Source organism: Rhinolophus sinicus, chromosome 11 (assembly GCF_057876585.1).
Source record: "Rhinolophus sinicus isolate RSI-liver-muscle chromosome 11, RSI-T2T, whole genome shotgun sequence".
NCBI lineage: Eukaryota > Metazoa > Chordata > Mammalia > Chiroptera > Rhinolophidae > Rhinolophus > Rhinolophus sinicus.
The window spans coordinates 18,146,153-18,172,682 of NC_142511.1; the positions used below are offsets into that span (position 1 = coordinate 18,146,153).

The 26,530-nt window shown below is 41.4% G+C and overlaps 1 protein-coding gene across 3 annotated transcripts in view; it reads left to right on the forward strand.

Moving 5' to 3' along the window:
- Positions 1-12,749: 12,749 nt before the first annotated feature.
- Positions 12,750-26,530, forward strand: part of KCNH1 (potassium voltage-gated channel subfamily H member 1) — a 331,725-nt gene continuing 317,944 nt past the window's right edge. For all 3 annotated transcript variants that reach the window (XM_074322079.2, XM_074322080.2, XM_074322081.2), the window contains exon 1: positions 12,750-13,067. In XM_074322079.2, the coding sequence (XP_074178180.1) occupies positions 12,989-13,067 (79 nt within the window). In that variant the 5' untranslated portion in view covers positions 12,750-12,988. The remainder of the gene's footprint in view (positions 13,068-26,530) is intronic.

Genomic DNA, 26,530 nt, shown 5'->3' on the forward strand with positions numbered 1-26,530 from the left:
GACACCTTACCTGCAAGGAGCCATTTAGCGTTCAGTGTTGTGACAGCACTTAAGGTACGTAGGTCTCACACGCAGTATGAATGAGTAAGTAGTAGCACACTAGCTGTCCTGGGCGTCCTTCTGCTTTACTACCTAATGTGTCTTGGGCTCTTCTTGGGTTATTGGAGCATTTGGACCCTTTTCCTACATTATCTAACTCCCACCTCTCCTCAGATTTACCTGCACTTCACTGCAATGATTTTCAGCCAGTTGATCACCTCAGTCAGTGATCATAGTTCTATGGTTGACTTTGAATTTGGAAGGTATCTTTGCTGGTATACTAACCTCCCTTCATCAAAAAGTTTATAGCTTAACTTCACCGTTTGATATGAATTCTAGATTTCGAATACCTTTTAATCTTTTAGGGGCAGAATTACAAATATTCCACCAAAGTTAATTCCTTTTTCTAAAATGGTGTGTGTGTGTGTGTGTGTGTGTGTGTGTGTGTGTGTATGTATGAAAGATATATACTGTTTTGTGTTTCCTTATGAATTCTACAGATATTTAACTAAAATATAAAGACACTGAATATTCTCAAAACAGTCACTTTTTATGAGTGCATAAAAGATTGAAGTGTTTAGGTGTAACTCTTCTAGAGAAAGGTGGAACCAACAAAGACAGTTTTAACAACAACATTTTTAGATATGATAATTGTGAGTAATATTAATGTGTGAAAATTGGGATCAAGTTAACCCAAACTAGAAAAACTAGGGAAAATTCATGTACAAGCTATGATACCATTAGAGATTACTCTAAAAATAGGCTGAAAACACGTATAAAAATTGTTTACAAATAAACTCTAAATCACAGTTGTTCACTGGTCCTCTTGATTTGTGGATCCTTGGAGTTCTCAAACATGAATCGTAATCTTTCCAAGTGGCCTCGAGGATGCATTTGGTTTATCAATGTTGATGGTGTGGCAAATCCTCAAAGGATGTGACCCTCTCTCTCTGGATAGTTTATCAATGTTAGTGAATGCTCGACCCTGTTATTGAGTCAATTGACTGGGCTTATTGATTATTCCAGCTTCAAAAGGAACCAATAGGCTTATAAGACAATGTTATTAACATGCTTTTGGTTTCTTAGAAGAGAGACATTTCACAAAAATGAAATGGGTATACCTTTAATAATGTAATTCTTTTTGGAGATATTAGACATTTACTCTATCCCAGTACGTTGCACATAATAGGCTCTGTGTTGCTATGATAAGGGAAGGAGGACTCTGCAAAGCCAGGTATGATGTCCTTCTCTGCATGAAACTTGTCTTTCTGCCTGATTTACCTGCTCCCACTCCACTTCCCACAAAGGTATACATACCCACCCCATAGCTTTCTTAATTTTTCATTACTATCAGGTTGCTGCCAATTGGTCTCACTGCACCCCAGGCTTAACCCATTCCAATATATCCTCTATGTTGTAGCTGAAATGATCTTTCTGAAATACAAATCTAATCTTATGACTTCTTTAAATCCTTCAGTGGCTTCTGTTGCTCTTTGATAGAATAAACCTTTAACAGGGCGAACAAGGTGTGACAGGTTCACTCCACTAAACCTCTCCAAACATATCTATCTCTACCTTCGTTTTGGGTGTTTCTTTCCCCAGTCTGGATAATTTCCTTATACACACATGCCCATCAGTACTTTTCTGAAAACTCAAGGGGACCGTCCTCAGGCACTAGCCATATTTCACGTGCTGATGTTCTAGGTTGTAAGCAACTTACGTGCAAATAGTTTGATCTGCCTAGGGACCCTTTTGGGTCTTCTTTCAAGATTTTTCAGGCAGGACCACAGCAGCATTTAGTCTAGCGTCAGTTATGCTCCACTGCTGAGGCAAGACTTTTCTGAGCACTCTATGCATTGCATCATGATTAGGAGGTTTTCCAGTCTGGATTATAGGCAAAGCACCATTCTGGTCCTACCAGTGGTGGAGACTCCAATAGGAGATTTTTTTTTTTGTCTCCCTTGCTCTTTAGTACCGAGCTGTCTCTAAATCAGCTGGATCTGTCAGAATGTCCCAGTGTAAGTTGATCCTCAAAACATGTTTGTGGTTGATAAGAAAGATGGTCCTTCCATGAACCATTTATGGGAAATGTCGATACTCCCCAGGAAGCAATTCACACATCATTTCCCATTTTCCTCTGCACTAGTGCTAATGTGATTTTTCAAATGCTGACAATATGTGAGAAGCTAATTTTAGGCTTTCCCCTCTTTGTGAGAAACTAGAAATATGAAACAATGAATAGATGATTGGAACAATGGTCTGACCTTTCTCCCATTACTTTGTCAATCACAGCATAGCTCTCTGCCCTGGGTTTAATGAGTTGGTTTTCAATGTCCCCATGGAAAATAATTTTCCCCGTTCACAGACTCAGATGCTCTGTAATTTGCAACTCTTCTCCCATTGCCTTCCCAACCCCGACTGAGCATTTGATCACCTTTTTTCATGTCATTTCCTAACCTCTAGGCACGGCTATCTTGCCACACCAACCACCTCAGTGGCTCTCTATCACCTCTAAGACCAAGTAGAAAACGCTTCATTCTTGGTTTATGTAACCCACATGTCAGCTGTAGATATATTAAGAATGAAATAAACCCTTAAATCCTAGGAAATCCAAGTTCCTCTCCAAGATTTCTGTGTCTCTGAGTCTTTTCCAAGAGCACTCCCGCTTCCGGGCTCAGGTTTTAGTGGGCAGTGCCCCTGCAGCAGCTCAGATAGGTAATTCTGCTTCTTTTTAAGTTCTACAAACACTTAGTGAGTCCCCTAGAATTTGGCCATTAAATTAGCTGGCACAGAGCTAATTTTGGAAAGGTTTACATTGCATTAATGCAAATGACTTCAAATTGAACAACAGGCATTCTTTTTTGAAATGCCTTTTAGCTACCATGAATTTTTTATTTTTTATTTTTTTATTAAAGAATTTATTGGGGAAGGGGAACAGGACTTTCCAAGTCAAGTTGTTGTCCTTTCAATCTTAGCTGTGGAGGGCACAGCTCAGCTCCAGGTCCAGTTGCCATTTTCTAGTTGCAGGGGGCACAGCCACCATCCCTTGTGGGAGTCGCAACCGGCAACCCTGTGGTTGACAGCCCATGCTCCAACCAACTGAGCCATCCGGGAGCTCAGCGGCAGCTCAGCTTAAGGTGCCATGTTCAATCTTAGCTTCAGGGGGCGGAGCCCACCATCCCTTGTGGGACTCGAGGAGTTGAACCAACAACCCTGTGGTTGAGAGCCCACCGGCCCATGTGGGAATCAAACGGGCAGCCTTCGGATTTAGGTGCATGGAGCTTTAACCGCCTGAGCCACCGGGCCGTCCCCGCTACCATGAATTTTTACGGGCCCTTCATCCCATGTAGACTTCAACTGCACATCATATCCCCGAGTATCCTCTTACCCTCCCTTTTTAGGAGCTAAAACACATTTCCTTTTTCGCTTTAGCCACCTCCTAAATTGTTTACCTTAGTCGCTGCTGACACCCAGGCTCTTGTGGGCTATCCCCAAGCAGCAGTCCAAGTATTGGCTCAAAAAATACAGTTATCTCCCTAAGAAGAATTCTGGTGCCAACTGTTAAGACGATACATTTTTTAACTTCCGTTACATCACAAAGCTCTTTGCCCCCTAATTTTTGCTTACCCTTCCAGCCTCATCTCCCCACTATTCCACGTTCCTTTTTCTGCTATCATCACACTATGCTCCTCGTCATTCTCATATTTTAAAAACATGTCGCTACTTCTGCTGGAAGCTCCTTCCATCCTCCCATAAAAGAAAAAATATTTTTAAAAGAGAAATCAAATCATGCCTCTTGTACAAATATAAAATAAAAACACATCAAAGATTTTGCTTCACTCATTAATTAATGAAGGAACTAGTAAGACGCAGCAACTGGTTCAAAGGAGAATTCAAAGAGTAAAACATACAGAGGTCATGTCATATAGGCCATCAGGAATAAAGTGAATTTGCTTCAAAAATGCAAAGTTGGCTTATTCTACATTGGGGAGGGAAAATCCATCGAACCTCCATCGGAAAAAAATTCATTTGTGTATCTCTGGGCAAGAATAATTTGCATTGCTGTAAGTTGCATTACAAGTTACAGTTGTAAATAGCTCAAAGACCATGAGAGACACAAAGGCCCCACAAATCAGATATCTTGAAAGGATGTGCTAGACACTGCCTAGCGCTTTCATTGAAGACATCCAGTCGTCTTTTTGGTCCACTTCCAAGGCTTTCAGAATTTTTCTTTATACTTTCTTCTTCTCCTTCTGCCATCTTCTGCTCCTCTCTGTTTCCCCATTTGGTTTACCTTTTTTGATGCTCAGTGTTTAACTTTTCCCTTTGTAGATTCTCCCAGCCCGTCTGTTTAATAACCTATCAGCAATTTGTTCAGCATCACGTGAAACAGTGGTTTTCAAGATAATTTCTTTCTTTCTCCTTTTGAATAAAATCTGGGAAACATTTTCTTGTGCTTAGGCTTCTGGTGCCTCTGCTATTTCTTTCAGCTGGGCTTGGAGGCTTGATCTGACTTTAACTAGCTGTACAGTTTCTTACTATATTTTTTCCATACCTTAGACTTCAGTTTCTTCTTTATAATGTTTTGGAAAGTTGAATACAGTTTAAGTAGTATTCTCTTTAACAAAGAAGCTAAGAGCAAATGGGATCTTGAAAAAGTCTATATCCTCTGTCATTTGATACATTTATATGTATATAGAGTCTCTAAGTGGTGGTCCCATACTTTATATATTCATTTACCAGACCTAAGAATAAGGTTTTGGTTGAATGCCTCATTTTCCCGAATTCTCAGAATATGAAGGTCATTAGTCTCTGGCATTTGGCTCACAGGTTGACACAACTCTGGTATTTATCTTTTGTCATTTATGTGTTTATGTCCATCTGAATGTGAACTATTTGGAGACTGTAGGTGCTTTTTCCCCCCTTGTGTTCCTCTCCACTTTCTTCCTTACTGGGATGACTTATAATAGTACTTTTAGAACTGTGTTGTAATAGTTAATCGTTATTTTATGGAAATAAATTGGATTAAGTCTCTTGATCATTCATTCATTCTATGTAGTTCTTACCAAAAGATAATTTACGATGTGACTTGCTCGATAGCCATAGAGGGGGCCTATTAATGCTGAGCCAGTATTTCCAGCATAGGATGGCCATGGTGAGTAAACAAAGTGGCATTTGAAGAGTGGAGGTGAGTAGATCCCATACTGGTAAAGAGAGAAATCTTGTGATAACAAGAATATCATGTAAACAGACCAAAATTATCCAAATAGGTTCACAATGATTCCCCAGGGATTTCAAAGCAAAAGTAGGAATTACTGTGCAGTTGGATTTTCAGTTCTGAATCTTGGCCCACGTTAAGCACAGAGAGGAATATCTCATGCTGCTTTCCTGGGAGTCCTGGGTGCAGCTGGAGAACAATTTGGGAGCTATGAAAACTCACTCACTAGGCTATGGGTGGCAGGGATCCCTGGCCTGGGGAGGGAGAAGAAGGCAGTGTCTGAGGCAGGCCCTGCAATGGGTGGAAAGCCAGGTTCGGATGGATAGATCTAGCTGTAAGCATGCTGTCATGTAGCAGGCACTCTTAAGGTTTCTGCGTCCTGCTTCTCTTAGGAGGCGGTTGCTGTAACTTCCTGGGAAGACTGGGGGGTTAGCTTCAAAGATAAACTCCTAAAATTCATGGGTTGTTTTTTCTTGCTCTTCTTATGCAGTGTCCCTCCCCTCATAAGTCCCTTAATTGCAGGTCGTTTAGTTGCATAAACTATTTTTAGAACAGAAGAGGGAATACAGTGTATGACCGAAAACAAATAAACAAGTAAACAAGGGTGTGGCAGACATTACTCTCCTGCTTTACACTTACTAACTTATTTAAACCTCATCACAGCCAAATAAAGCAGGTAATAATATATTATCGCCACTTTACAGATGTGTAGATTATATAAAATTACACATATATTTTGCCTTGCAAAGAAGTAATCTATTAAAAAAGAGCCTCATGTTTTACATAGTTTACAGTCATAGTTAGTCCCAAATCTTGGTGGGTTTAGGGGGAGGTAAGGAGGGGAATCTCTGATGCTGCTTAATTGAGTTGACTTCTGCCCTCTAGTCTAAAGCATTCCCACCCCCTGCTCCTCTTTTAATTCCTGAGGGAATGAATTCCATGTGTGAAGGTTGGCAGTGTCCCTCTTCAGCCAGCGATACCTGGAAATGTTGTTTTAGCATTTGATACTGCTATTGAAATTGCACTGAATCTTCCAACTTACCGGCGATCATGCTAAACATCTTGTTTTTCATTTGTTGGCCTATCCCTGATCTTCACCAGCAATATAGCCACAGTAGCTGCTTCTCTGACGGCTTTTGGGCCTTATATTTGATGAAGATCTTTGGCTGATATAGGGTGATAATAGGACTCTTCGAAAATATTTTTTGGGTTATTTGAAACTGCATACAATAGGGTAATGAACCCTAACTCTGTTTATATGCTAACTAACGATGTTTATTGTACCCCAAAAGAGTGTCAGAAGCTACCACTGTTCCTTTAAGAATAATAATAGTAGCTAACACTTATATAGTGCTTGCGCTGTGCCAGGCACTGTTCTGATTGATTTGTTTCCTCTCTCCTGTCCTTTTCTTCTAATTCAAGCCTCATATAGATGCAGTAAGTAGTGGGAATTGTGTCACATGCTTACACTTGGTTGCAAGGGAGGCTGGCAAGGCAGGCCCCAGTCTTTGCCTTGGGAGTTGGGACGCATAATAAAGGAAATGAACCCAATATAGGAATGTGTTTAAAAGATGCTGGGAAACCATAAATATGAATAATGCCACTACAGAGACATAAAAGGAAAATCAAGAATGTGGCATCTCAGAAGCCAAGGAAAAAACGCGTTTCAAATGCCACCAAGAGGCCCAGTACTATGGAAAGGGAAAAATGTTCGTTGGCTTTAGTGATATGGAAATCAATAGTGACCTCGGTGAGACCTTTCAGTAGCGTGATGGGAGAGGAAGCAGATAGACGGTATTGAGGAAAGATGTGAGGAGGAAGTGGAAATGGTGAATTGAGGCAATTCTTTAGAAATCAGCAGTGAGGAAGGTGATATAGGATATCACTTTATACCCTAGGATAGCAACTGATACAGTAGGAAGTTTTCTTCTTTAGTCCTAATGTGCAGGATTCAATAAGGAGGAGATGCTGCAGATAAAGGATAGAAAAGGTATAATCAATAATGGTACAATAGTTATTTAAATTCACTAACATGTTTTCACCAGTTTCTCTGTTCCCCATTGCATCTTGTACTCCATTCCTCTCTTCTACATTCATTTTCTTTCCACTGTTGTATATTCTTAAATAGTATTTTTCAGCAAATGTCTATGTTTTCGCTTTTCTGTGTTTTGAAATGCCTTTATTTTATCCTCCTTTTAAAATAATAGCTCAGATAAATACGAAAAAGATTCAAACATACAAAAAAGTTGAAAGAATTGTACACCAACCACCTAGATCCTACAATTGTTAACACTATGCTGTGTTTATCATACCTCTATTTATCTATTTGGCCACCTAATTTTTTTATGCATTTCAAAATAAGTTGTAGACATCCATATACTTCCCCTCTAAATACTTAGCCTGAATATCATTAACTATGTGTCCACTATGTGTTTGGAGTGCCTTTTTTGAAATAAAATGTACACTATGTATAAAACTCAAACATACCATTTCATGAGTTTTGATAAATGCATAGACTTGCAAAACCTACACTTGCATCAAGATATAGAATGTGGTCATCACTCCAGAAAATTCTGTCATGCCTCTTCCCAGGCAATCCCCAGTCTGCCTCATGAGAGACAAACATTCTGATTTCTTTTTCACTATAACTTTGACTGCTTGGTCTAGAACTCTGTGTGAATGGGATCATACACCATGTACTTTTTTTGTCTAAAGCATTTTTACTCAGCATGTTTTTGAGAGTCATCCCTGTTTGCATTTATTTGTAGTTTGCTTCATTTTATTACTGAATAGTATTCTGTTGTATGAGTCTCATTTACGGTGTTGAGCTATTATTGGTATAATTTGTAATTATGTCTGTATGCTCACTATAGGGGGAATTTTGATCAGTCAGACCTTAAGGTGTACTGGTTTGTATAAGTTTTTCCTATAGGGGCAGTTTCGTATTGGTTTCTGACAGGACTATGTGAGATTTCTACATAAATATCTTGACACGGGTTTCCCACACTGTGAGGGTTGTTGGGATAATTCCATCCCATATATGTGGAATGTTATAATAAAACAAGACTGTTGTAAATGGCTTTTAATTATTTTCCACGAGGGCAGATGTGGTAAGAGATCTGGTTCTCTTCTAATAAGAAAAAGTGAGAAAGAGGGAAAATAGCTTTAGGCATTTAGAGGGATACACGAAAGGTCAGGCAGTTAGGTTCACGAACTTGCCGTGTGCTAGTCACAGCTGAGTGTAACACCCACATCAATGCATCCTTCCCCCCCCCCTCCAGTCAATTAGATTCATAGACTATGATTCTCATTGAGGCAGATTCTCTTTCTTCTCCCAGCACTTGTGGGAAGATATTTAGAATACAGAACAGATCTGTCAAATAGATATGGCCTGCCCAACTCTCTTTGTATAAGTCTATTTGAAAAGAAATTTTGTTAACAGAAATTACATATAATAAATATGTCAGTCATTGGGTTATAGAACCTGAAATTTCCTGTGCTGCAAATTCCCCATCTTTTAGATATTTCATGCATGGTGGCTAAGTAGGTTCAGTTTCTAGGTTCAGTTTCTCCTAATGATGCTAAGTATGTGCTAACAATGGAGCATTCCTGCTTGCCCATTCTGGCTCCCACCTAGGCCTTCCAGAACTCATAGGCAGTTCTCCTCTGTGTGAGGGTTTCTTGGGTTTCTGAAATCTGTCATCTATACCTGATAGAATCTTAATAAAAGAAAAAAATGGAATCCCTGTCTTCGATGATGCCACTTGTTCCCTCTGGCATGTCATATTGTCTTCTTCATTTGATAGTTTTGTATTTTTTTTTATTTTAAGATTTTATTGGGGAAGGGGAACAGGACTTTTATTGGGGAACAGTGTGTACTTCCAGGACTTTTTTCCAAGTCAAGTGGTTGTCCTTTCAATCTTAGTTGTGGAGGGCATAGCAGGGGGCACAGCCCACCATCCCTTGCGGGAGTTGAACTGGCAACCTTGTGGTTGAGAGCCCACGCTCCAACCAAATGAGCCATCTGGGAGCTCAGCGGCAGCTCAGCTCAAGGTGCCGTGTTCAATCTTACTTTCAGGGGGCAGAGCCCACCATCCCTTGCGGGACTCGAGGAATTGAACTGGCAACCTTGTGGTTGAGAGCCCACTGGCCCATGTGGGAATCGAACCGGCAGCCTTCGGAGTTAGGAGCATGGAGCTCTAATCGCCTGAGCCACCGGGACGGCCCTTTGTGGTTTTTTTTTTGCATAGAGATTTTTCAGTCATCTTCTGGACTCTTCCCAGCCAGACTGCTGATCTCTGTCTCCATGCTTTCTTTGTAGCGTTATGCCTCCATCACCATCAATTCTTTTTGCAAACTCACTAATTATAGCATGGCTTAATTACATTTATGAGAACAAAGATTGGTAAAGTTTATCTTTGTTTCAAAGAGCTTGCCATCTATTTGTGTGATAAATGTGTGTTACAATTGAAGGGTAAACAAAATACTGAGGGAGTACAGGAGGAGAACCACTGAGAAGGAAGGCAAGCTGGAAACATCCGAGTAAAATTTGAAGGCAAGCTAGAAACATCAGAGTAAAATCAGACTGTATCTTTCTTGATAGAAGTTATAGGCAGTTGTAGGGCCTTTCTGCAGAGTGAGACAGAGGCAGTTTAATTGGAACTCTGGTCATGGTTATTTAGAATTATCCCTTTAAATGAAAAGTAGCTTTGTCCATTATTAATATGTAAAAAGAAACCAAAACAAAACAAAAACAAATGCAGGGGCTCTCAACTGGTTTGCCAAAGCACATTGGGGTATTGTGAATCCTTCATGAATGTTTTACCAAATTTTGACAAATTTGTAAGATTAAAGTTGGATCTAACTGAGATTCCTATACCACACTGATAGATCTCGGACAGAACTGTAAGCTGAGCAGGTCCTGGAACTGAGTGTAGAGTAGGAAACAGAAGGTGGCAAGTAAGAGGTAAGAAGCACAGTGTGCTGTCAAACCAGCCCCAAGAAAGATGGTGTGTTTACTGAACACCTGCAGCCTTGGTCTGTGAATATCAAAGAGAATGTGGACAGGGCAGACCACAACTCTATGCCCATGATCAGATAGTGTTGAGGGTTGGCCAAGAGAATGGGGCAATGACTGGACATGCTTTCATAGACACTGTGAGATGCTGTCACACTGAGTAGTGATGGTGGTTAAAGATTGCTGACTTTTTAGTGTCGTTTCGGGTCTTTTAATTTCTTCAAGTGTGCCACTAAAAATTACAGTATTCAAAATGGTACACACACACACACACACACACACACACACACACACACAGTGTGGGCTGAGAACCACTGTAGTAGTACATTTAAAATTAAAATGGAAGAATCTCCTTGTTCCTTTTCCTTATCAGATAACCTACCAAGGCTTTAACACCTCTCACCTCAAATGAATATCATCTGTTTTCTTTTTATCTGAGACACAGAACATGATAGCTCATTAAAATCTGAGAAATTTTATTAAGTCTGTATGACAGCTTTCCCCCCATTCTTTTCTTTATCTTCCTCTCACAAGCAGGATTATGAGGTGGCTTGATGAGCTTTAATACTGTCATGAAAAATCTCCCCTTGGGCATTTTTTTTTACAGTAGATAATAACCCTAAAGAGACTTATTTAAATGAACTTATTTAAATGAAATGGGCAGGTACCACAGAATCATCTCGGCACCAAATACATTTCAGAGTAAGCTCTATTTAACCACCGTTTGTTACCTCATTTGTAATAGAACAAAGAACCACTAGACGGAGCTAGGGTTTAAGAAATCATAGGTCTAATTTGGGTGACAGCCGTGCTGGTTACAATGTTATGGAAGACGCGTATCATTACTTTAATTTCAAAACCTATGCAAGCTGTGCCTAACTCTGCTAAAACAATCAGTTTACTTTGTACCTATGCAAGATGACACAAAAGGTGATGTTTGTAATGGCCAATTTATTTAGGTACTCTAATGATGTTTGACCTTGGTATAACATTTTACAATTTAGAGTACATTTTACATTTTAGGGTACATAATTACATTTGATCTTCACAGCAACTCAGTGATTGCTGGGCAAGAACCAGTTCTATTTTTGATATTGATAAATGGAGACAGGGTATCTGCTGTACAATAATAGGATATGTCAGGATGGTTAACTCGGACAACTGAGGTTGCAGTCTCAGTTGTTTTCCTGTTACATTTTTGTGTTGACTGTTGACCCAGCCAGGAACTAACTAGAAAACTATCAACTTATTTCTTGTGTCGGGCACAGACTTATTCTCTGGCCACACTCACTGGGGACATATAGTAAACAGACAGGCAAAGAATATGTGTAGGTGGAAATCTTCCAAAATAAATCAACGAAGGTTGTCTGAGCTCCTTCCCAGGAACCTTCTCTGTATGTGATTCTTTATTATAACAGGGGGCAGGTGTGAAGACCAGCACCTCATCCTGTGCAGTGTGTACTGTCCTTCAAGCCAAGGCTTCGATTATTAGTTAATGTTAAATGTTGGGGAAGCTGCCACTCCACACCCTTACCCCAAGCATTTGCACTCAGAGAGGAGTCCACCGTTTTGATGTTTGTCAGACAGTTTGTTCCTGTTTCCTAACCTTACACACTGATCATAATAGGTTGTGCTTCAGCTAAAAAAGTGTTTTCATATATATATATATATATCAGGGGTGCCAAACATGTACATGTTTTAAGAGATGTTATCTATGTATTACTTTTCAAAGTTGAATTACAGTAGCAATAAGTAGTACGACATTTGCATAAAAGATGATGTTAATCAAATGAATGCTAGCATCACTTATTGCATTACAATTTCAATACAGTTTTTTCCTTTCTTAAAATGTGTATACATTTTTTTGGCTATGTATGTGTATATTCTTGTCTTTTTGCTAAAATATTCACTGTATAGAGTGGAAATCAGGTCAGTCAGTCAACAAATTTATCAAATGTCCCGAGCTTGCATCTGGCTTTTGGTTACCTTTAAAAACAACACAAGGCAGCTCTTCTGGAGCTCAATCCGTTAGTCAGTCTGCAAGTCTGACCTCTTACAATTTCATTAATTACTCGTAAAACACTGGCTTCAGAATCAAAGTGGGGCAACTTTCACAAACGAGGCTAAGAGACCAGAGGGGAAGGCAGGAAGGTGTCCCAAGAGCTTCAGAGGTCCCAGGGGCTCCAGCCTGAAACAGAACAGAGAGTCACGTCATCATACCACCCCAAGACTCATGGTGTCTTTGTTGGGCGTGAATCCACCAAGAAACCTGCTCCACTCAGCCCAAAGCACACCCTGAACGCATTTCCCCGCTGTGCCCAGAGGGTGGCGCTGCTAATTCAGCCTTGGCCCACCGCCTCTCGCTGCCTCCGGGCCGCCACCGGACCCCGGGCTGGTCTCCCGCAGGCGGGCTTGGGGCACGCGCCCGGTAGGGGGCGCAGCTGGCCCAGGCGCCGCTGCTCCCTCCGCCCACCCGCAGGCAGCTGCGGCGAGGCGAGCCCCAGCAAGTGCACTGCGAGGCGGGCCGCAGGGAGGTAGGCGCGAAGAGAGCGCGAGGGTGGGAACCGGAGGGAGCCGCCGCCCCTGCCATCCCGGGTCCCCGTGAGGCGCATGGGGCGCTTCGAGCTAGGATCGCGCGCGGGCTCCGCGCCCCTTTTCCTGCTGCCGTGAGAAGCCGCGCGGGGACGCTCCCCAGACCCCGAGCTGCCGGGAGGATGACCATGGCCGGGGGCAGGAGGGGACTGGTGGCTCCGCAAAACACGTTTCTGGAGAATATCGTCCGGCGGTCCAATGGTAAGAGGTGCATTCGAGTTTTAGTTACCCAGGCTTTGTAACGGTGCCTTTATTGCGGTCGCCTCCCGCCGCTCGGCGCCAGCAGATGCAGCAGAAACCAGAGCTCTGCTGGGAGCCGCGGCGCGGGCGCCCGGGCTGCCTCCCGGAGGATGGGAAAGGTGGGCAGGGCGGGGCGGGGACTGATGAGCCCCCATTCCAAGGAGAGAGCTCTCCTGGAGGTGCCTGTGGGTTTTTCTCCCACCTTCTCGGTCTCCCCAGAGAGCTTGACAGGTGATGAGCAAAGTACTGGAAAAAGTGATGGGAGGCTGGACGCAGCACGGCAGGAGCAGGAGCGGCAGCGCATTCCCCCCAGTACTGCCCCCACCCCTCCGCGAAGGCTCCCAGGGCGCTCCGGCGGCTGCTCCCGAGGCGCTGCCTCACCACAGGGGTGCCAGCAGTAGAGACCTGCAACTTTGGTCCCGGTCCCCAGGGATGGCAGGATGCAGCTGCCTCTCTCTACCTCCCATCTCGGCGGCGTAAGTCCGAGGTGTAGGGACGTGGGGACTAAGGGTCGTGCTGCAGGCTGCCGGGTTCCACCTCTTCACCCCCCCCCCCCCTTAGAGGTTAAGGCTCATGAAGGGAAGAATTTCCTGGACACAGGTGGGAAGTAGAGGGCACAGGTGCAGAGCTGGCTAAGTGGTCACGGGCAGGAACCTGTCATAGTTCCTCTGTTCCAAACCCACCACAATGTTTTATGCCCACCTATCTTGCTCACCTATAAATTCCCATACTCTCCAAGCCTGTAAATCTCTCCATTATCCAGTAAACCAATGCTCCCCGCCCCTCTCTTTCCTCGTGGCATTAAGATGGACAGTAGCACGAAGCTGTGGGTGGCCAGAGTCCTACCTTGTTTCCCGAAAATAAGACCTAGCCGGACAATCAGCTCTAATGTGTCTTTTGAAGCAAAAAAATAATATAAGACCCGGTCTTATTTTTACCATAGGACCGGGTCTTACATAATATAAGACCGGGTATAATATAATATATAATATAATATAATATAATACAATACCGGGTCTTATATAATGTAATATAAGACCGGGTCTCATACTAATTTTTGCTCCAAAAGACGCATTAGAGCTGATTGTCTGGCTAGGTCTTATTTTTTGGGAAACGGTAGTAGCAGGGCTGGAAAGGGAAACATTTCAAACGCCTTTAGGACCCAGTGCGGAGCACCCGGCTAAACCGCTTGCAGAGCAAATAGGAGCCCGGCAGTTGGAAGGAAGGTGCAGTGCACACTCGTTCATCAAACGATTAAAATGAAAGGGGACCAAGCCTAGAGGTGCTCTTTCCAGGCTCCTGGACCTCTCTTCTTTCAGAGACAGATGACGTTCATTAAGAGGACGTGAAGAGCTAACTCAGGAAAATGGGTTTTAAAAATGTGTAAATATCTTGGTTTCAGAGGCTTAAGGAGCTTGTGTTAAAACTATAGGTTTCTATTTGGATTTAGTTAGGGATTCAAGGGAAGGGCATGAAAAGTGACTTATGCTACTAAGAAATACTCTGTCATTAAAAAGTGATTTAAGTTTATCTTATAATAAAAAACTAGGACAGCAAATCATGTATTATTTAAATTCTTTCTTAGAAATGGTCATTTTTCATGTGCCTCTTAAGAGTAAGTATTGAAGAGTTTCTGGTTAGTCACCTTTCCCTTCAAGGTCTTCCTCTTTTAAACTAAAGTGGCTTTTAGAGCAAGGTCACAGCCTTTACCTAGGGATGCAAGGGAATGATAATTATTACATGATCAGCCACAATGAAGGCTTCTACCATAAAAAAGCTGGCAGTGTTCATAGATTTTAAAATAAAATCTATTTAAGAGTTAATGTGCTATGATTGCTATTGTTATTGGCCTGTTACGGGAAATGGAGGCAATTTTGCAGATTTGGGGATCCCATTGCCAGTGACATCAACTTTCTCAAATATCAATGACAATTCTGTTTTTGTTTTTTTTTTGTGAAGAGGCTATATTCTTTAAGTAAGAGGGAAATCTTGTATCTAATGTATACCATATTATGTTTTTGAGTGGAGAGAGCAGTAAAAGACTCTTACATGTAATAGCCACAAGGTTCCCTGGGCTTGTAGGAGGAACTTAAGAATCTTGGCGCTAAAACCACAATAAAATAAATAAATAAGTAAATAACCCCCCAAAACTCTGAAGCTGATACCAACAGTTAAAAACATCGTGCAGCTGAGAAGGCAGAATACCTTCTGGTTTAGTTGATTTTCTTCCAGCCACCTTTGTAGGCAGACATAGAATGTCAATAGAATAAGTAGCTGGGGATATTTTTAGTACTGGCACTTTAATTTCAGGACCAGTTCCAACAGCTTGACTTCAATTAACCAACCAACCAAACAGCAGCAACAACAACAACAAACACATCGTGTTGGGAAAAGTGGATGAACTTTTAAAATTATGTATCATTTCAGAAGAAAAGATTCTGATCTTGAAATGTGGGATTTGAGTTTTTAGTGATCTTTTTCATAATATTTCCTGAACACAAAAAGAAAAAAAAAAGTGGACTCTTGGAAATAACACAATATCTACATGCATTATATTATTTTACTGTGATGGAAAAAGTCTATTTAAAAATATTGATTGTCTCCTCCTAAAATCCACCAGCCTTTTTTTGGACATCACCGTATTTAAATAGCATTTTACCTTTAAATAGCGATACATTTTGATCACTTTATTAGGTATTTTCTACCAGTGGTCCTATGCAGTATTTTTGTTCCTCTTTTAAAGATCAGAAAACTGAGTCCTGGGAATATTAAATGACTCATTCAAAGTGACAGGCATACAGTGCCTGAGGCAGGTGTTCTTTAGAAGGTGTCATTCATCCTTCTTGTAACATCATTGTTTTTCCAGCCATTCTGAGTTAGCCAGTGGAACTGTTTTCATCATCTCTAAAAAAACTACTCTCATTATAGGCTAATTATAATAGAACTGACTTTGTTTAGGGGCGTGGAATATCTTGGTGTCTGGAATAACCTCGGACTGTAGATAAGACAGAGCTTAGATGATATCTAGTCTGTTCTCCTTCCCCACCGTTGTATAGACGAAGAAATTGAAGCATGGACCTATTCTCAAATATTTAAGGGCAAAACTGATGAAGCCCTGAGCCTCTTGACCCCCATGTCACGTTACTCATGGTCCACCATGCAACGACCTTCCTTGTATTACCATTATTTTCTCTAGAGAAGCATAATTTCCCAGTGGAAATTAAATAAAATGTTAGAACAACAAGAACAACATGCATTTTGGCTAACAGCCACGCTACCACATCCAAACAGAATAACAGGGCAAAGGAGAAGCTAATTTTGTTTCAAGGAAGGGCAGTATTTTCATCTTTGTCAATGGTTTGGCTGAAGGCACAGGCAGGATAAAACGGGCACTGTAACATTCACGTGCCCATTATACAATATGAAGTCTCTTTTCATAAAATATCACCTTGCGTGCTCATAAACCCGCAAAGGAGGTGCAGTTGTTTCCGTTTTAGAGTTTTGGGAACCAAGAATCGGGTTAAATAATTTATCTACAGTTAGTAAGAGGCAGACTTTGTACAAGGCAGTTAAGGGCCACTCGGGGATTAGTCAGCGCTTGTGACTGGCTCCTTCATTCTACAAAGATTTATTGAGGGCACTTATTGAACGCTGGGGATATAGTGGAAAATAAGACACCCCCCTTAGCTTGAGTAAGTTACATTCTGGTGAATCTAGGTCCAGGGATCTTGTTTCCACAGTGTTTCCTGGCTGTAACTTTTACTTAGAGCTGACAGTGTATTTAAAAAAGCACTTTTAAGGTGTTTACTGCTCTTGATGGGACTACAATCTAGTATAACTTTCTTTGATACACTCTGAATACCATTTGAAGTAGGACTTTGATCATTATCTCTGCTTTGGGTAGTTGTAAGTAGGCAGTAGGAATCGTTAACGGGCCAGATTTGATTTGATTTTGCTTATGGTCTACTGGGGATCATTTCAAATTCTTCTACTGACTTTGTAGCCACACAGGCAAAGCCACTCTTTCTCTCACAGATTCATGGTTGGAAAGTGTTGTTCCAGAATTTTTTGATGTTGCTTAAATCTGCAGGCACTTACTTTCAGAATGCTTGCTGAAGCAAATAGGAGATCTGGTTCAGGAAGGCTGGCAGATCTTAGTGCCAGGAAACTACAAAAGTATTACCCTAAATGGCCCCATTCGAGGCAGAACATATGTTTTAGTGTTCAGAAACCTATATCAAACAATTGTAGATGCCAGTAAGAATCCATGCACATTAGCAGGAGTGAAACTCAGCACAGTTTGGTCCAGATGTAAGTACATGTATAACTTGCAGATTGCCAAATCAGCTGTGTTTTTGTAGAGTGTTAAGTTGGTTTCGGTTGTTGATACAATTAGTTAGCAAACAGGATGAGAGCCATAGGTAATGTTGTGTCTCCTTGTAGATGTGTTGAGCCACGGTAATATTTGTAAAACAGAAAAGCTAGTTAAAATCCCTTCTTGTTCTGAAAGGGGAATGGATGAGAATCTGGATTGTGACCAGCTCAACAGAGTTTGTTTTTTCTTGTAATATGTTCTAAGATAACCTTCAGCCCAGGCTCAGCTGTCTTTCTCTGAAAGTGTCAAAAAGTTTAATCTGTTGGACTGAGAGGATGAGGCCTTGTTATTTAACATAAGACAATAAAGTTTCCAAACTCCATGATTTTTGTGGAATCCATCTATGTTAGTAATCTATTATTAAAGAATAGATACATTTGAGGAACATTGTGGGTAAATCGAATCTCTGGCTTCCTTCTTTCTGAGACCAGCTCTTCATTTACGACGGGGCTTCGCTTCATTTGGTTCCTTCAGCGTTACCTTGAAGCCCCTCATTCTTCCCCTCCCCTTTCATTTTTGTTAGTTAATGGCTTGTAAACAAATGCTTAAGATATACTTTATTTATTGAAATGAACCCTTTTTGTTTTTGTTTTGTTTCTGTCTTTAGGTGACCGCACTTGTAACTGGTGAGAAAGAGAATCACAGAATATTAGGTCTGAAGGGACATTCTTTATAATCCCTTTTCCAGTGTTTGCATCCTCTCCAGAATATCCCTTCCGATAGTTATCTAGCCCATTCTAGAATCGCTTCTGTGATGGGACACTCACTTTCTTACAAGGAATTTTATTTTCAAGCAACTATATTTGTGAACTAGGTTTACCCTCTCCTCTCCTCCCCTCCCCTCCCCTCCTTTCCCCTCCTTTCATACTTTTCTCTTTCCTCCTCCCTCTCCTCCCCTTCTTTTTTTATTGTTATGTTGTTTGGTTTCACCAACATCTGCCCACTTACAGCTACCACTCATTTAAGATCTGCCCCTTGGAACTAAAGTGACCTAGTCCACTCCTTTTTTTCCATATGAAAACCTTCTTTATTTTAATAATTCGATAAGTTGTCTTGATTCTTCTACCCTTTCTAAAACCTTTAAAAATTGTTGAATACCACAATGCAAAAGTACATAAGATAATTTTGTACAGCTTCACACATTTGTATAAATACTATGCTGTCACCACCTATGGCAAGAAATTGAATTTTGCCAGCTCTCTAGGAACTCCCTGGGGCCCTTCCTGGTCCCATCTTCCTTGCTTTCCAAAGGGAGACAGTTCCTGATTTTATGGTGATGACTTCTTGTATTTCCTCATAATTTTACCATCTTGTTTTGCATTCCTGAACACTCCCATTTATTTTTGTCTTTTTTTGAACTTTAGATACATGGGATCGTGCAGCCTGTATTCTTTTGTCAGTTGGAGTTGTCTGCGTGTATTGTTGGTTCATTTTCACTGCTGTATAGGCCTCGATGGTATGTCCATAAGACACACGTCATTTACGCATTTTGTTGTTGATGGACATGTGTTGGCTTACAAATTGGCCCCCGTACATGGAAGGGAGGGAGAAACCAAAGACAGAGACAGACCACTCCAGATTGGTAGGTGGCGGGTTTACAAAACAAGGGAGCTTAGCTTATATACGAGGCTTGTCTTGGGTGGCTACAAGATGGGTAGGTCTCTGCACTGCGCACCAGAATCTTAAAAGTTTATATAGAGGCCTTAACTTGGTTCATTCACATATCAGTCCAGATGGTCTCAACAAGGCTGTGTCAAGGCTGTTACTCTCTCAAGGCTGTGTCCTTGAAACAGCTCCCACTGTAGGAACGGTGGGCAGAATGTACATTCCAAGGATGGGGGTGGGGCTGATGAGCCTCTGATTGCCTGTGTCCAGCTCAAGGGTCAACTGGCAGGTCACATCCTCTCCATGACCTCCTCCCACATCATGTGAATTATTTCAAGTCCTTTGTTTTTGTTTTCTTTTTGTTATGAATGCTACTACAAACATCCTTGCATGTGTCTTTTGGGATGTGTGGGCACACATTGGGTATATGCCTAGGATGCATGTGTTTAACTGTGGTAGAGGCTGCCAAACAATTTTCCAAAGGGTTTGTATTACCTTACACTCCCAGCAGCAGTGCTGCAGGAGAGTTCTCATCACTCCACATCCCTGCCAACACTCGGTATTTTGTCCTCTTTTTTTTTGAATTATGACATTGCCCAAACAATCTAGCAACTAATGAAATAGGGTCATTAGAGTTATGTTAGTAATGAGCACATGATCCAAATGAAATGAGAACAAAACTTGCTCTTGTCCTTTGGGAGGCATCATATCCACTGTGTGTTGGAATGTTCTCACAGTGTGAACTCATTCACACATGATGATAAACGATGTGAAAGGCTTGCACAGTTAGAATTGTGTACAAAGGGCACATGCAAAGTGTGTGTGTGTGTGTGTGTGTGTGTGTTTAAGAGACTCATTTTCTTAAATGGAGAAGCAATAAACCCTGGGGATAGAGATTATGTAAGAATTAGAGCTGGAAGTGGGAAGGAACTAGGAAGTGAATGATTTATGTTTATTTTAGTGAATAAAAAATAAACCAAAATGACTAAAGGAAAGGCACAAATTTCGTGGAGGAATAAAAAGTCAAGACAAATTGAAGTGCAAAACAAAGGCTCGCTTGTAGTTCAGTTTCATAAACATGGTGGACCTGTTCTGTGCCTACTGTGCTAGAGACAGGGAGTACTAAAGTGAGTGAGACTTTGTGATGTTGGATCTCATGGAGGAACCCATGCTGAAGACCAACATGTGTTGTAAACCTCTCCAAAGAGTTAAAAGATGTTATACCAACTCAACACATGCTACACATTTCCCCCTTTTAAACACCTCACCCAAAATTATTCTTAGACTTTATAGCTTTTTCTTCTTTTTGTGAGGTTGGATGTGGGGAGACCAAATCCCTTAAGTCAATTTAAAGAAGGCTGCAGAATGTGTGAAGCTTTGTTTTGGTGTGACAGAAGTTTCCTTTTAAAAAATCTCATTCCTGGGGCAGCCGGATGGCTCAGTTGGTTAGAGTGCGAGCTCTGAGCAGCAGGGTTGTGGGTTCAGTTCCCGCATGGGATGGTGGGCTGCGCTCCCTGCAACTAAAGATTGAAAACTGCGACTGGACTTGGAGCTGAGCCGCACCCTCCACAACTAGATTGAAGGACAACGACTTGGAACTGATGGGCCCTGGAGAAACACACTGTTCCCCAATATTCCCTAATTAAAAAAAAAAATCTCATTCCTCGGGGATATCTCATTGCCCTGTCTTCTTTGGCCTGCTGTCTTGGGTGGCTCACCCATTGTTTTGAGTTTGCAGCATATCCTAGATGCTGGAGTTTGTTTGATGCTCTGGTTGTTCTCTATACAAGTGCAGTCTTGTTGAACAGATTACCGTTTGGCCAACTCATCACTGTCTCTGCTCTAATAGTCCTTAACTCCTGTTAATGACAAAATTACTTAAAACTCAAAATTACTTAAAACTCTTCTGATTGGGTATAATAGAGTTATGCCAATAATCAGAATTAATTTGCTTACTCATCCTAAGATTGTTCATTATGTAAATGAAAAAGACAACTCTTTTGATTAGTTCCATGTTGCATACCACTGATGTTCTGAAATTAACTGAGTCGATCCTGTAACTATTAATGTAATTAATAATGGAGTGCCTCAAAACCATTGTTTCTCATAGCTTTTGAAAAGCTCTGCAATGACATAAGGTGCTTTTGTAAAGGAGAGGAATGGCCTGTCATTACCTCCTTCCCTTAAAGCAATAGCACGGCCATCCTCCATGGGCATTCTCAGAGTGCTGGAGTCAGCATTTGCAAGATGATACATACTGGCAAGTTTTACCACGATTTATCTCCTGCTTAATTTTGGTTGATTAAGAGAATGAATTTGGAAAGCATATCTTAAACTAGAACTTCACCACCATGGCAAAGAAAATAAAGTTAATTTGAATGACAAAACTATATTTATTTCATCTAACTGAATTTTTAAGTTTTTGTTTTCTTTACATCTGTTTTCTCTCAGTACTATAGGGATCAAACGGATTAGAGTTCTGTGTTGCTATCATTAAGGTTGTGCTTTGAGCCTGTACGTGACCCAACGTGCTATGTGTCTCCGTTTGCCTCCTTAGAGCCATTCCCTTTTCTTTTCCAACCTGCTTTGTGTCCTGGGAGGCTGACCCATAAGGAGTACGTCAGTAGACTCCCTTGCTTTCTGGCTCCCCTGGCTCCTGGGGGCATATCAGCATGAGATGGGAGGGAGGTCGCAGTATTTATTCTCCCCGTTTCTTCCCTGCAAGGTCATTGTAGCCTATTTTCCCTTGGTTAAAGGTTACATGTCCACCTTGCTCTCTTTGGGTTTGGGTAGGGTTGGGCAGCTTAAAGTTTCCAACTGTTCCCAACCCTGGGGTACTGCACGGTCCCTGAGGTTTCTTCCTCAGTGGCGTGCTGGGGCAGGTTGGGCTGGCTGGTGCTACTTCTCAAGGGCTGATCATACAAATCTCTTCCCTATTCCTGGTTCGGTAGGTTGAAATCTGCCATGGTGGGAGTATTTACGCCTCAGAAATTGGCAAATGCTATAAGTCAGGGCTCTCGCCCAGTTGGTTTACCAGCACATCACTGCCAATACCTCACCCATGCCTTTGTCAATAACACTCCTCTAATTATCCTTCTAAGTCTGCCATTATTGTCTTGCCCAGACTCTGCTGATAGAACCAGTTGCTGGTTCTCTGGATGAAGCACTTTCTCAACTTTAGTCCAGACCAGTTTCAATCATGGAGGTGACCTTGATGAGGGGGTGTGCATTCGGGCACTTCGTTCAACAGAGCAAAAAACACCTGCATTCTGCCCGATAAAGGCAGCATATGTGCCTACCCTTGCTTTAAACTCAGCGAGTTTATCACCTACAGGCTTGATGAGATACTATCACATTTCTGTTCCATCTTTTTTCACTTTCATAATCAAATCGATTAAGACTGGAAGTAAATTGGGAGTTGATCAGAGACATTAGAAGCCAGCTAATACTAGTTCTAAGCACCAATTATAATTATTGCTTATGATCATGACCTTGGACAAATTAAATAGACTTTCTCACCTGTATGCCTGGCAGTGTGCCAAAGATTTTACTCGCATCATCAACTTCAGTCTTCACTATGATTCTATTCTGTTGGACACTTTTATTATTCCCATTGTACAAGTATAGAAACTGAGGTTTAGAGAGATTAAGTAAATTTCCTTCGGTTAATTTCTAGTAATAGATTTTTTAGGATTTTGTTAGGAATGCAAATTCTCCGGCCCTACCTAGTGAATCAGAGACCCTGGGCATGGGGTCCAGTTACCTGTGTTTTACTTGCCCGCCAGGCAGTTCTGATGGACACTACGGTTTGGAGACAAATGCTTTCAAGACAATCCCATGCATTTCTTTACTTGAGAGGTAAATGCTTGCCAGCCAGAGTGTGTGGATGGAGTGTGTGTATGTCATGTCAGAGACCGAGTGGACTTTTTCTTATAGACTTTCAATTAGTTTACAGGTTTTTGCTCACGTTCCATTTCTACCTCAGGTAGCACCTCGCGTTTCAATGTCCAGTCTCTCCAGAGACCTGCTTCTCCAGATCCCTCTGAAATTTTAAAATCGTGGCTTCCTCTGCCATGATTCTTCTGTCTACTTTTCATCTTCCAGAAACGTGCCTGCTGGTAACTCCCTTCTCTTTGTTGTTGTGAGTCTGTTCCCTTTAATTTTTCAGGCATCATTGTTGTTGTTGTGAGTCTGTTCCCTTTAATTTTTCAAGCATCATTCAAGAACGAGGAGACAAATGTGTGTGCTCGAGCCACCTTTTTGAAATGATAGCTGATACTTTTTAAAGGCAGAGGAGGTCCTAAATTCTAGTCATTCTCCTTCTGACAGATGACATTCCACGTTATACTTTTCACACATACCCAGGACATCCAGGGGCTGTGCCCTGGCTGACGTCACTGAGTGTGCCACGTCTCGCTGTGACTCTTGTCAAATGACAACACTAAAACAAATTTGGTACAAGTTTGATGACCTTCCTTTGAGGGAAAACAACCCATGGATTGGGGGCTTCTGGTGCCTCATAAGCAGTGCAGCCCTCTCCTCGAGGTATTTTGAGCAAGAGCGAGTTTTGTGGGGTGGTAGAAGCAGCACCACAGAAACGGGATTGGCGAGAAGGTCAGGGATTTCCTGATAAGGCTAGTATTTAGCAGGTCTTGTTTTCTAGGGGGAGGTAAGCTAGCTCGCGCTGAGTTCAGGGATTGTGATTGGTGTTAGGTTTCCTTGACAGTGAGGTGGTTCCCGTAAGTACAGACAGACTTAGGTTTAGGGTTGTGATGTGGGCTGAGCCACTGGGACAGCCTCTGTTTTGGGGGCCTCCATGTACGAATTAACTTTATCATTCTGTCCCCCAACCTCCGAATCCCTACCTCTCACTTGTCTGTAGTAATGCCTGCTCTTTGAATTTCCTTGTTTTCTTCTCTCTGTATCTCCCTCTGGCTCAGGTCTCAGTCTCCTTACCCTGTCTTGCACTCTCTCCAACGGTTGGTCCTGTGCTCGCTTGGTCTCCCACTTACCCTCTGGGTCTGACCATCATCTGACTTTCTTGCTCGTGGGTGCCCATTCTTCAGCTCTGGCTGCTGCTCTTGTACTCTCTGTTGGTTGTCCCCTCTCCTTATTCTCCATGTTCCTCCCCTCTCTCCTCTCCTTACCCCATCTATCTGTCTTTCTGCCTGTCTCTGCCTATTGCAGAGGTAAATGATTCCTGCCACTGATTGTCTGTTATCTGTCTCCGTTGCTGTCTGACTTTTGTCTGTATCTCCGTCTGTCTGTGTCTCTGTCTGCTATCTGTGTTTGTCACTATCTGTCTATCATCTCTCTCCATCTGTCCCTGTTTGCTGTCTGTCTTTACCTCCATCGAACCAATTCTGCCCCTGTTTGTCTGTCTCTGTCCATTTCTCACCTCACAGGCCTCAATAGCTGCTGTTCTGTGTACCCGTCCCGATTTGTCTCTCAAGACTACTTTTCCCCATTTACTCACCAGCATGTACGTGGTCAACTCTACAGATGTCTCAGCTTTAGTGTCTTAGTTTTTGTTCTGGAGAGCGAAGCTTATTGGCCCATCCCTGATTATGGGTTGTTTGGCCAGTTGTCCACTCCTGGTCTAGTTTGCTGTGACTGGAGCCTGGGGTGAGAGCGGGATACGGAGTTACATGCTATGTAGAGTGGGACAGACAAAGCTAGGTGGGGAAGTTGGGCATAGCTTTCAAATGGACAGATATGTCCCCTGCACTCCTTCCATGTCTGGGATCAAGTAGATACTTAAATGTTTGTTGTATTAAACTGAGTTGCTCTGAGACTCCGGTGCTATAGCCTAGCCTTACTGAGCTGTTTACCAAAAAAGTTTTAAAATAACAGAGGAGACACATGTAAAACGAACTTAAAACATCTTTTTCTAGTATCATTTAATATTTTGATATTACTTGATTTGAGTCACCTTATTTTTTTTTCTGAGTTCTGGGAATGAATTTTTTTATCAAGTGATTACACAAATAAATGTTTCTTAGAAGTAATTCAACATATCACTGACCTCTTATTTATTAAGTAAACTGTCATCGACTAGTAAAAAAGTCTTTATATTTCTAACACAATTTCAAGTATATTCTTATTCTCTTCTATACTGCTTGTGAAATGGATTCCTCTGTTTTTATTGTTTTAAAATCCTTTAATTTGATGCCGAATGAAGATGGAGGTCATGTTTTGGAAACCATGTGCTTAGGGGTAACTACCCAGTAAATGCAGTGTTTGAGTTTGCTTTTGAAATTGAAATCTCTCTCCCTATTGTAATTTACTGACTTAATCAAAAATCTATTTATGTAGGATATTAAAATCAAATAACAAAGCAAGTAACTATGGACTCTCTAGGGAGTTCAGTACGTATTGTGCAAAGATTGGGCGCTTGACAATTTAGAAGAGTAATTTTCATGGGATTTTACTGTTGAAGAACACAGTAGAGCCACCAAGTGGCTTTTGCTGATATTAAGATTTTAGATGTTTTATTAAGGTGCATTATACTGACTTCACTTCTTGTTTCTAATCCCATCCTCTACCAGTCTCACCAGTATTACCAAATCTTGATCTGTTTTTTTTTTTTTTTTTTTAGTTAATTTCTGGTACGGATTTTATTTAGGTTCAGGCAAATCAAACTATTGTTTCCTTGTGTTTGTCTAGTGCATATAAGACAAACCTCATGTTCTTATTGTTGCTCTCAATCATTAGTTTTCTATTGTTTTCAAAGAAAGGAAAAAATATTTTTACTCAAACTTGCTTTTTGTAAGAACACTGATATCCTTAGTAATCTATAGCATTATAGAATGTCATGAGGACGTGTTCTCTTCTAAGTAAAATAAATTACTAGAACTACATTGTAAAATACTTACTGTAGCCCTCTGAATAACCAGTGTTAGCAGGGAACAATAAATTTGCATGAATTGCTTTCTGAATGTAGCTTTGATCTGTGTAATGGCCCAAACTGAGTCACTTTTCTAAGTCATTGCTTTCGTTAGTTTCTCCTTTGTTATTTGTGGTAATTATGATGAAAAGCAGTTTTCTAATCATTTCTTTTTAGAATATCTCCATTTTATTTTATGGGCAAATGGTAGGTTTGGAATTATTTTCACACATCTGACTACTGCAGTGTAGTTTGGCCCATGACCCACCAGCTGAAGAAACTGCACATGGTGGGGGAAGGGAATCTTTCCAATTTTTAGAGAAATGTTTGGTTTATTCTATAAGGAGGAAAATTGTGTGTGGGATGAGGAAGATTGAATTTAGGAAACCTTACATTTAATTGCTTGCACTCGTGCTGGTAAAGACTCTAGTGGGTAAAAAGTGGCATCAGAGGGAGGAAGTAGAATCTGGCTAATTTGCATCAAAGACCTGGAGAAACGGGGAACTTTCAGATGAGAGCCAATGAATAAATCATGGCAAGGGCAGCCAGGTCGAACCC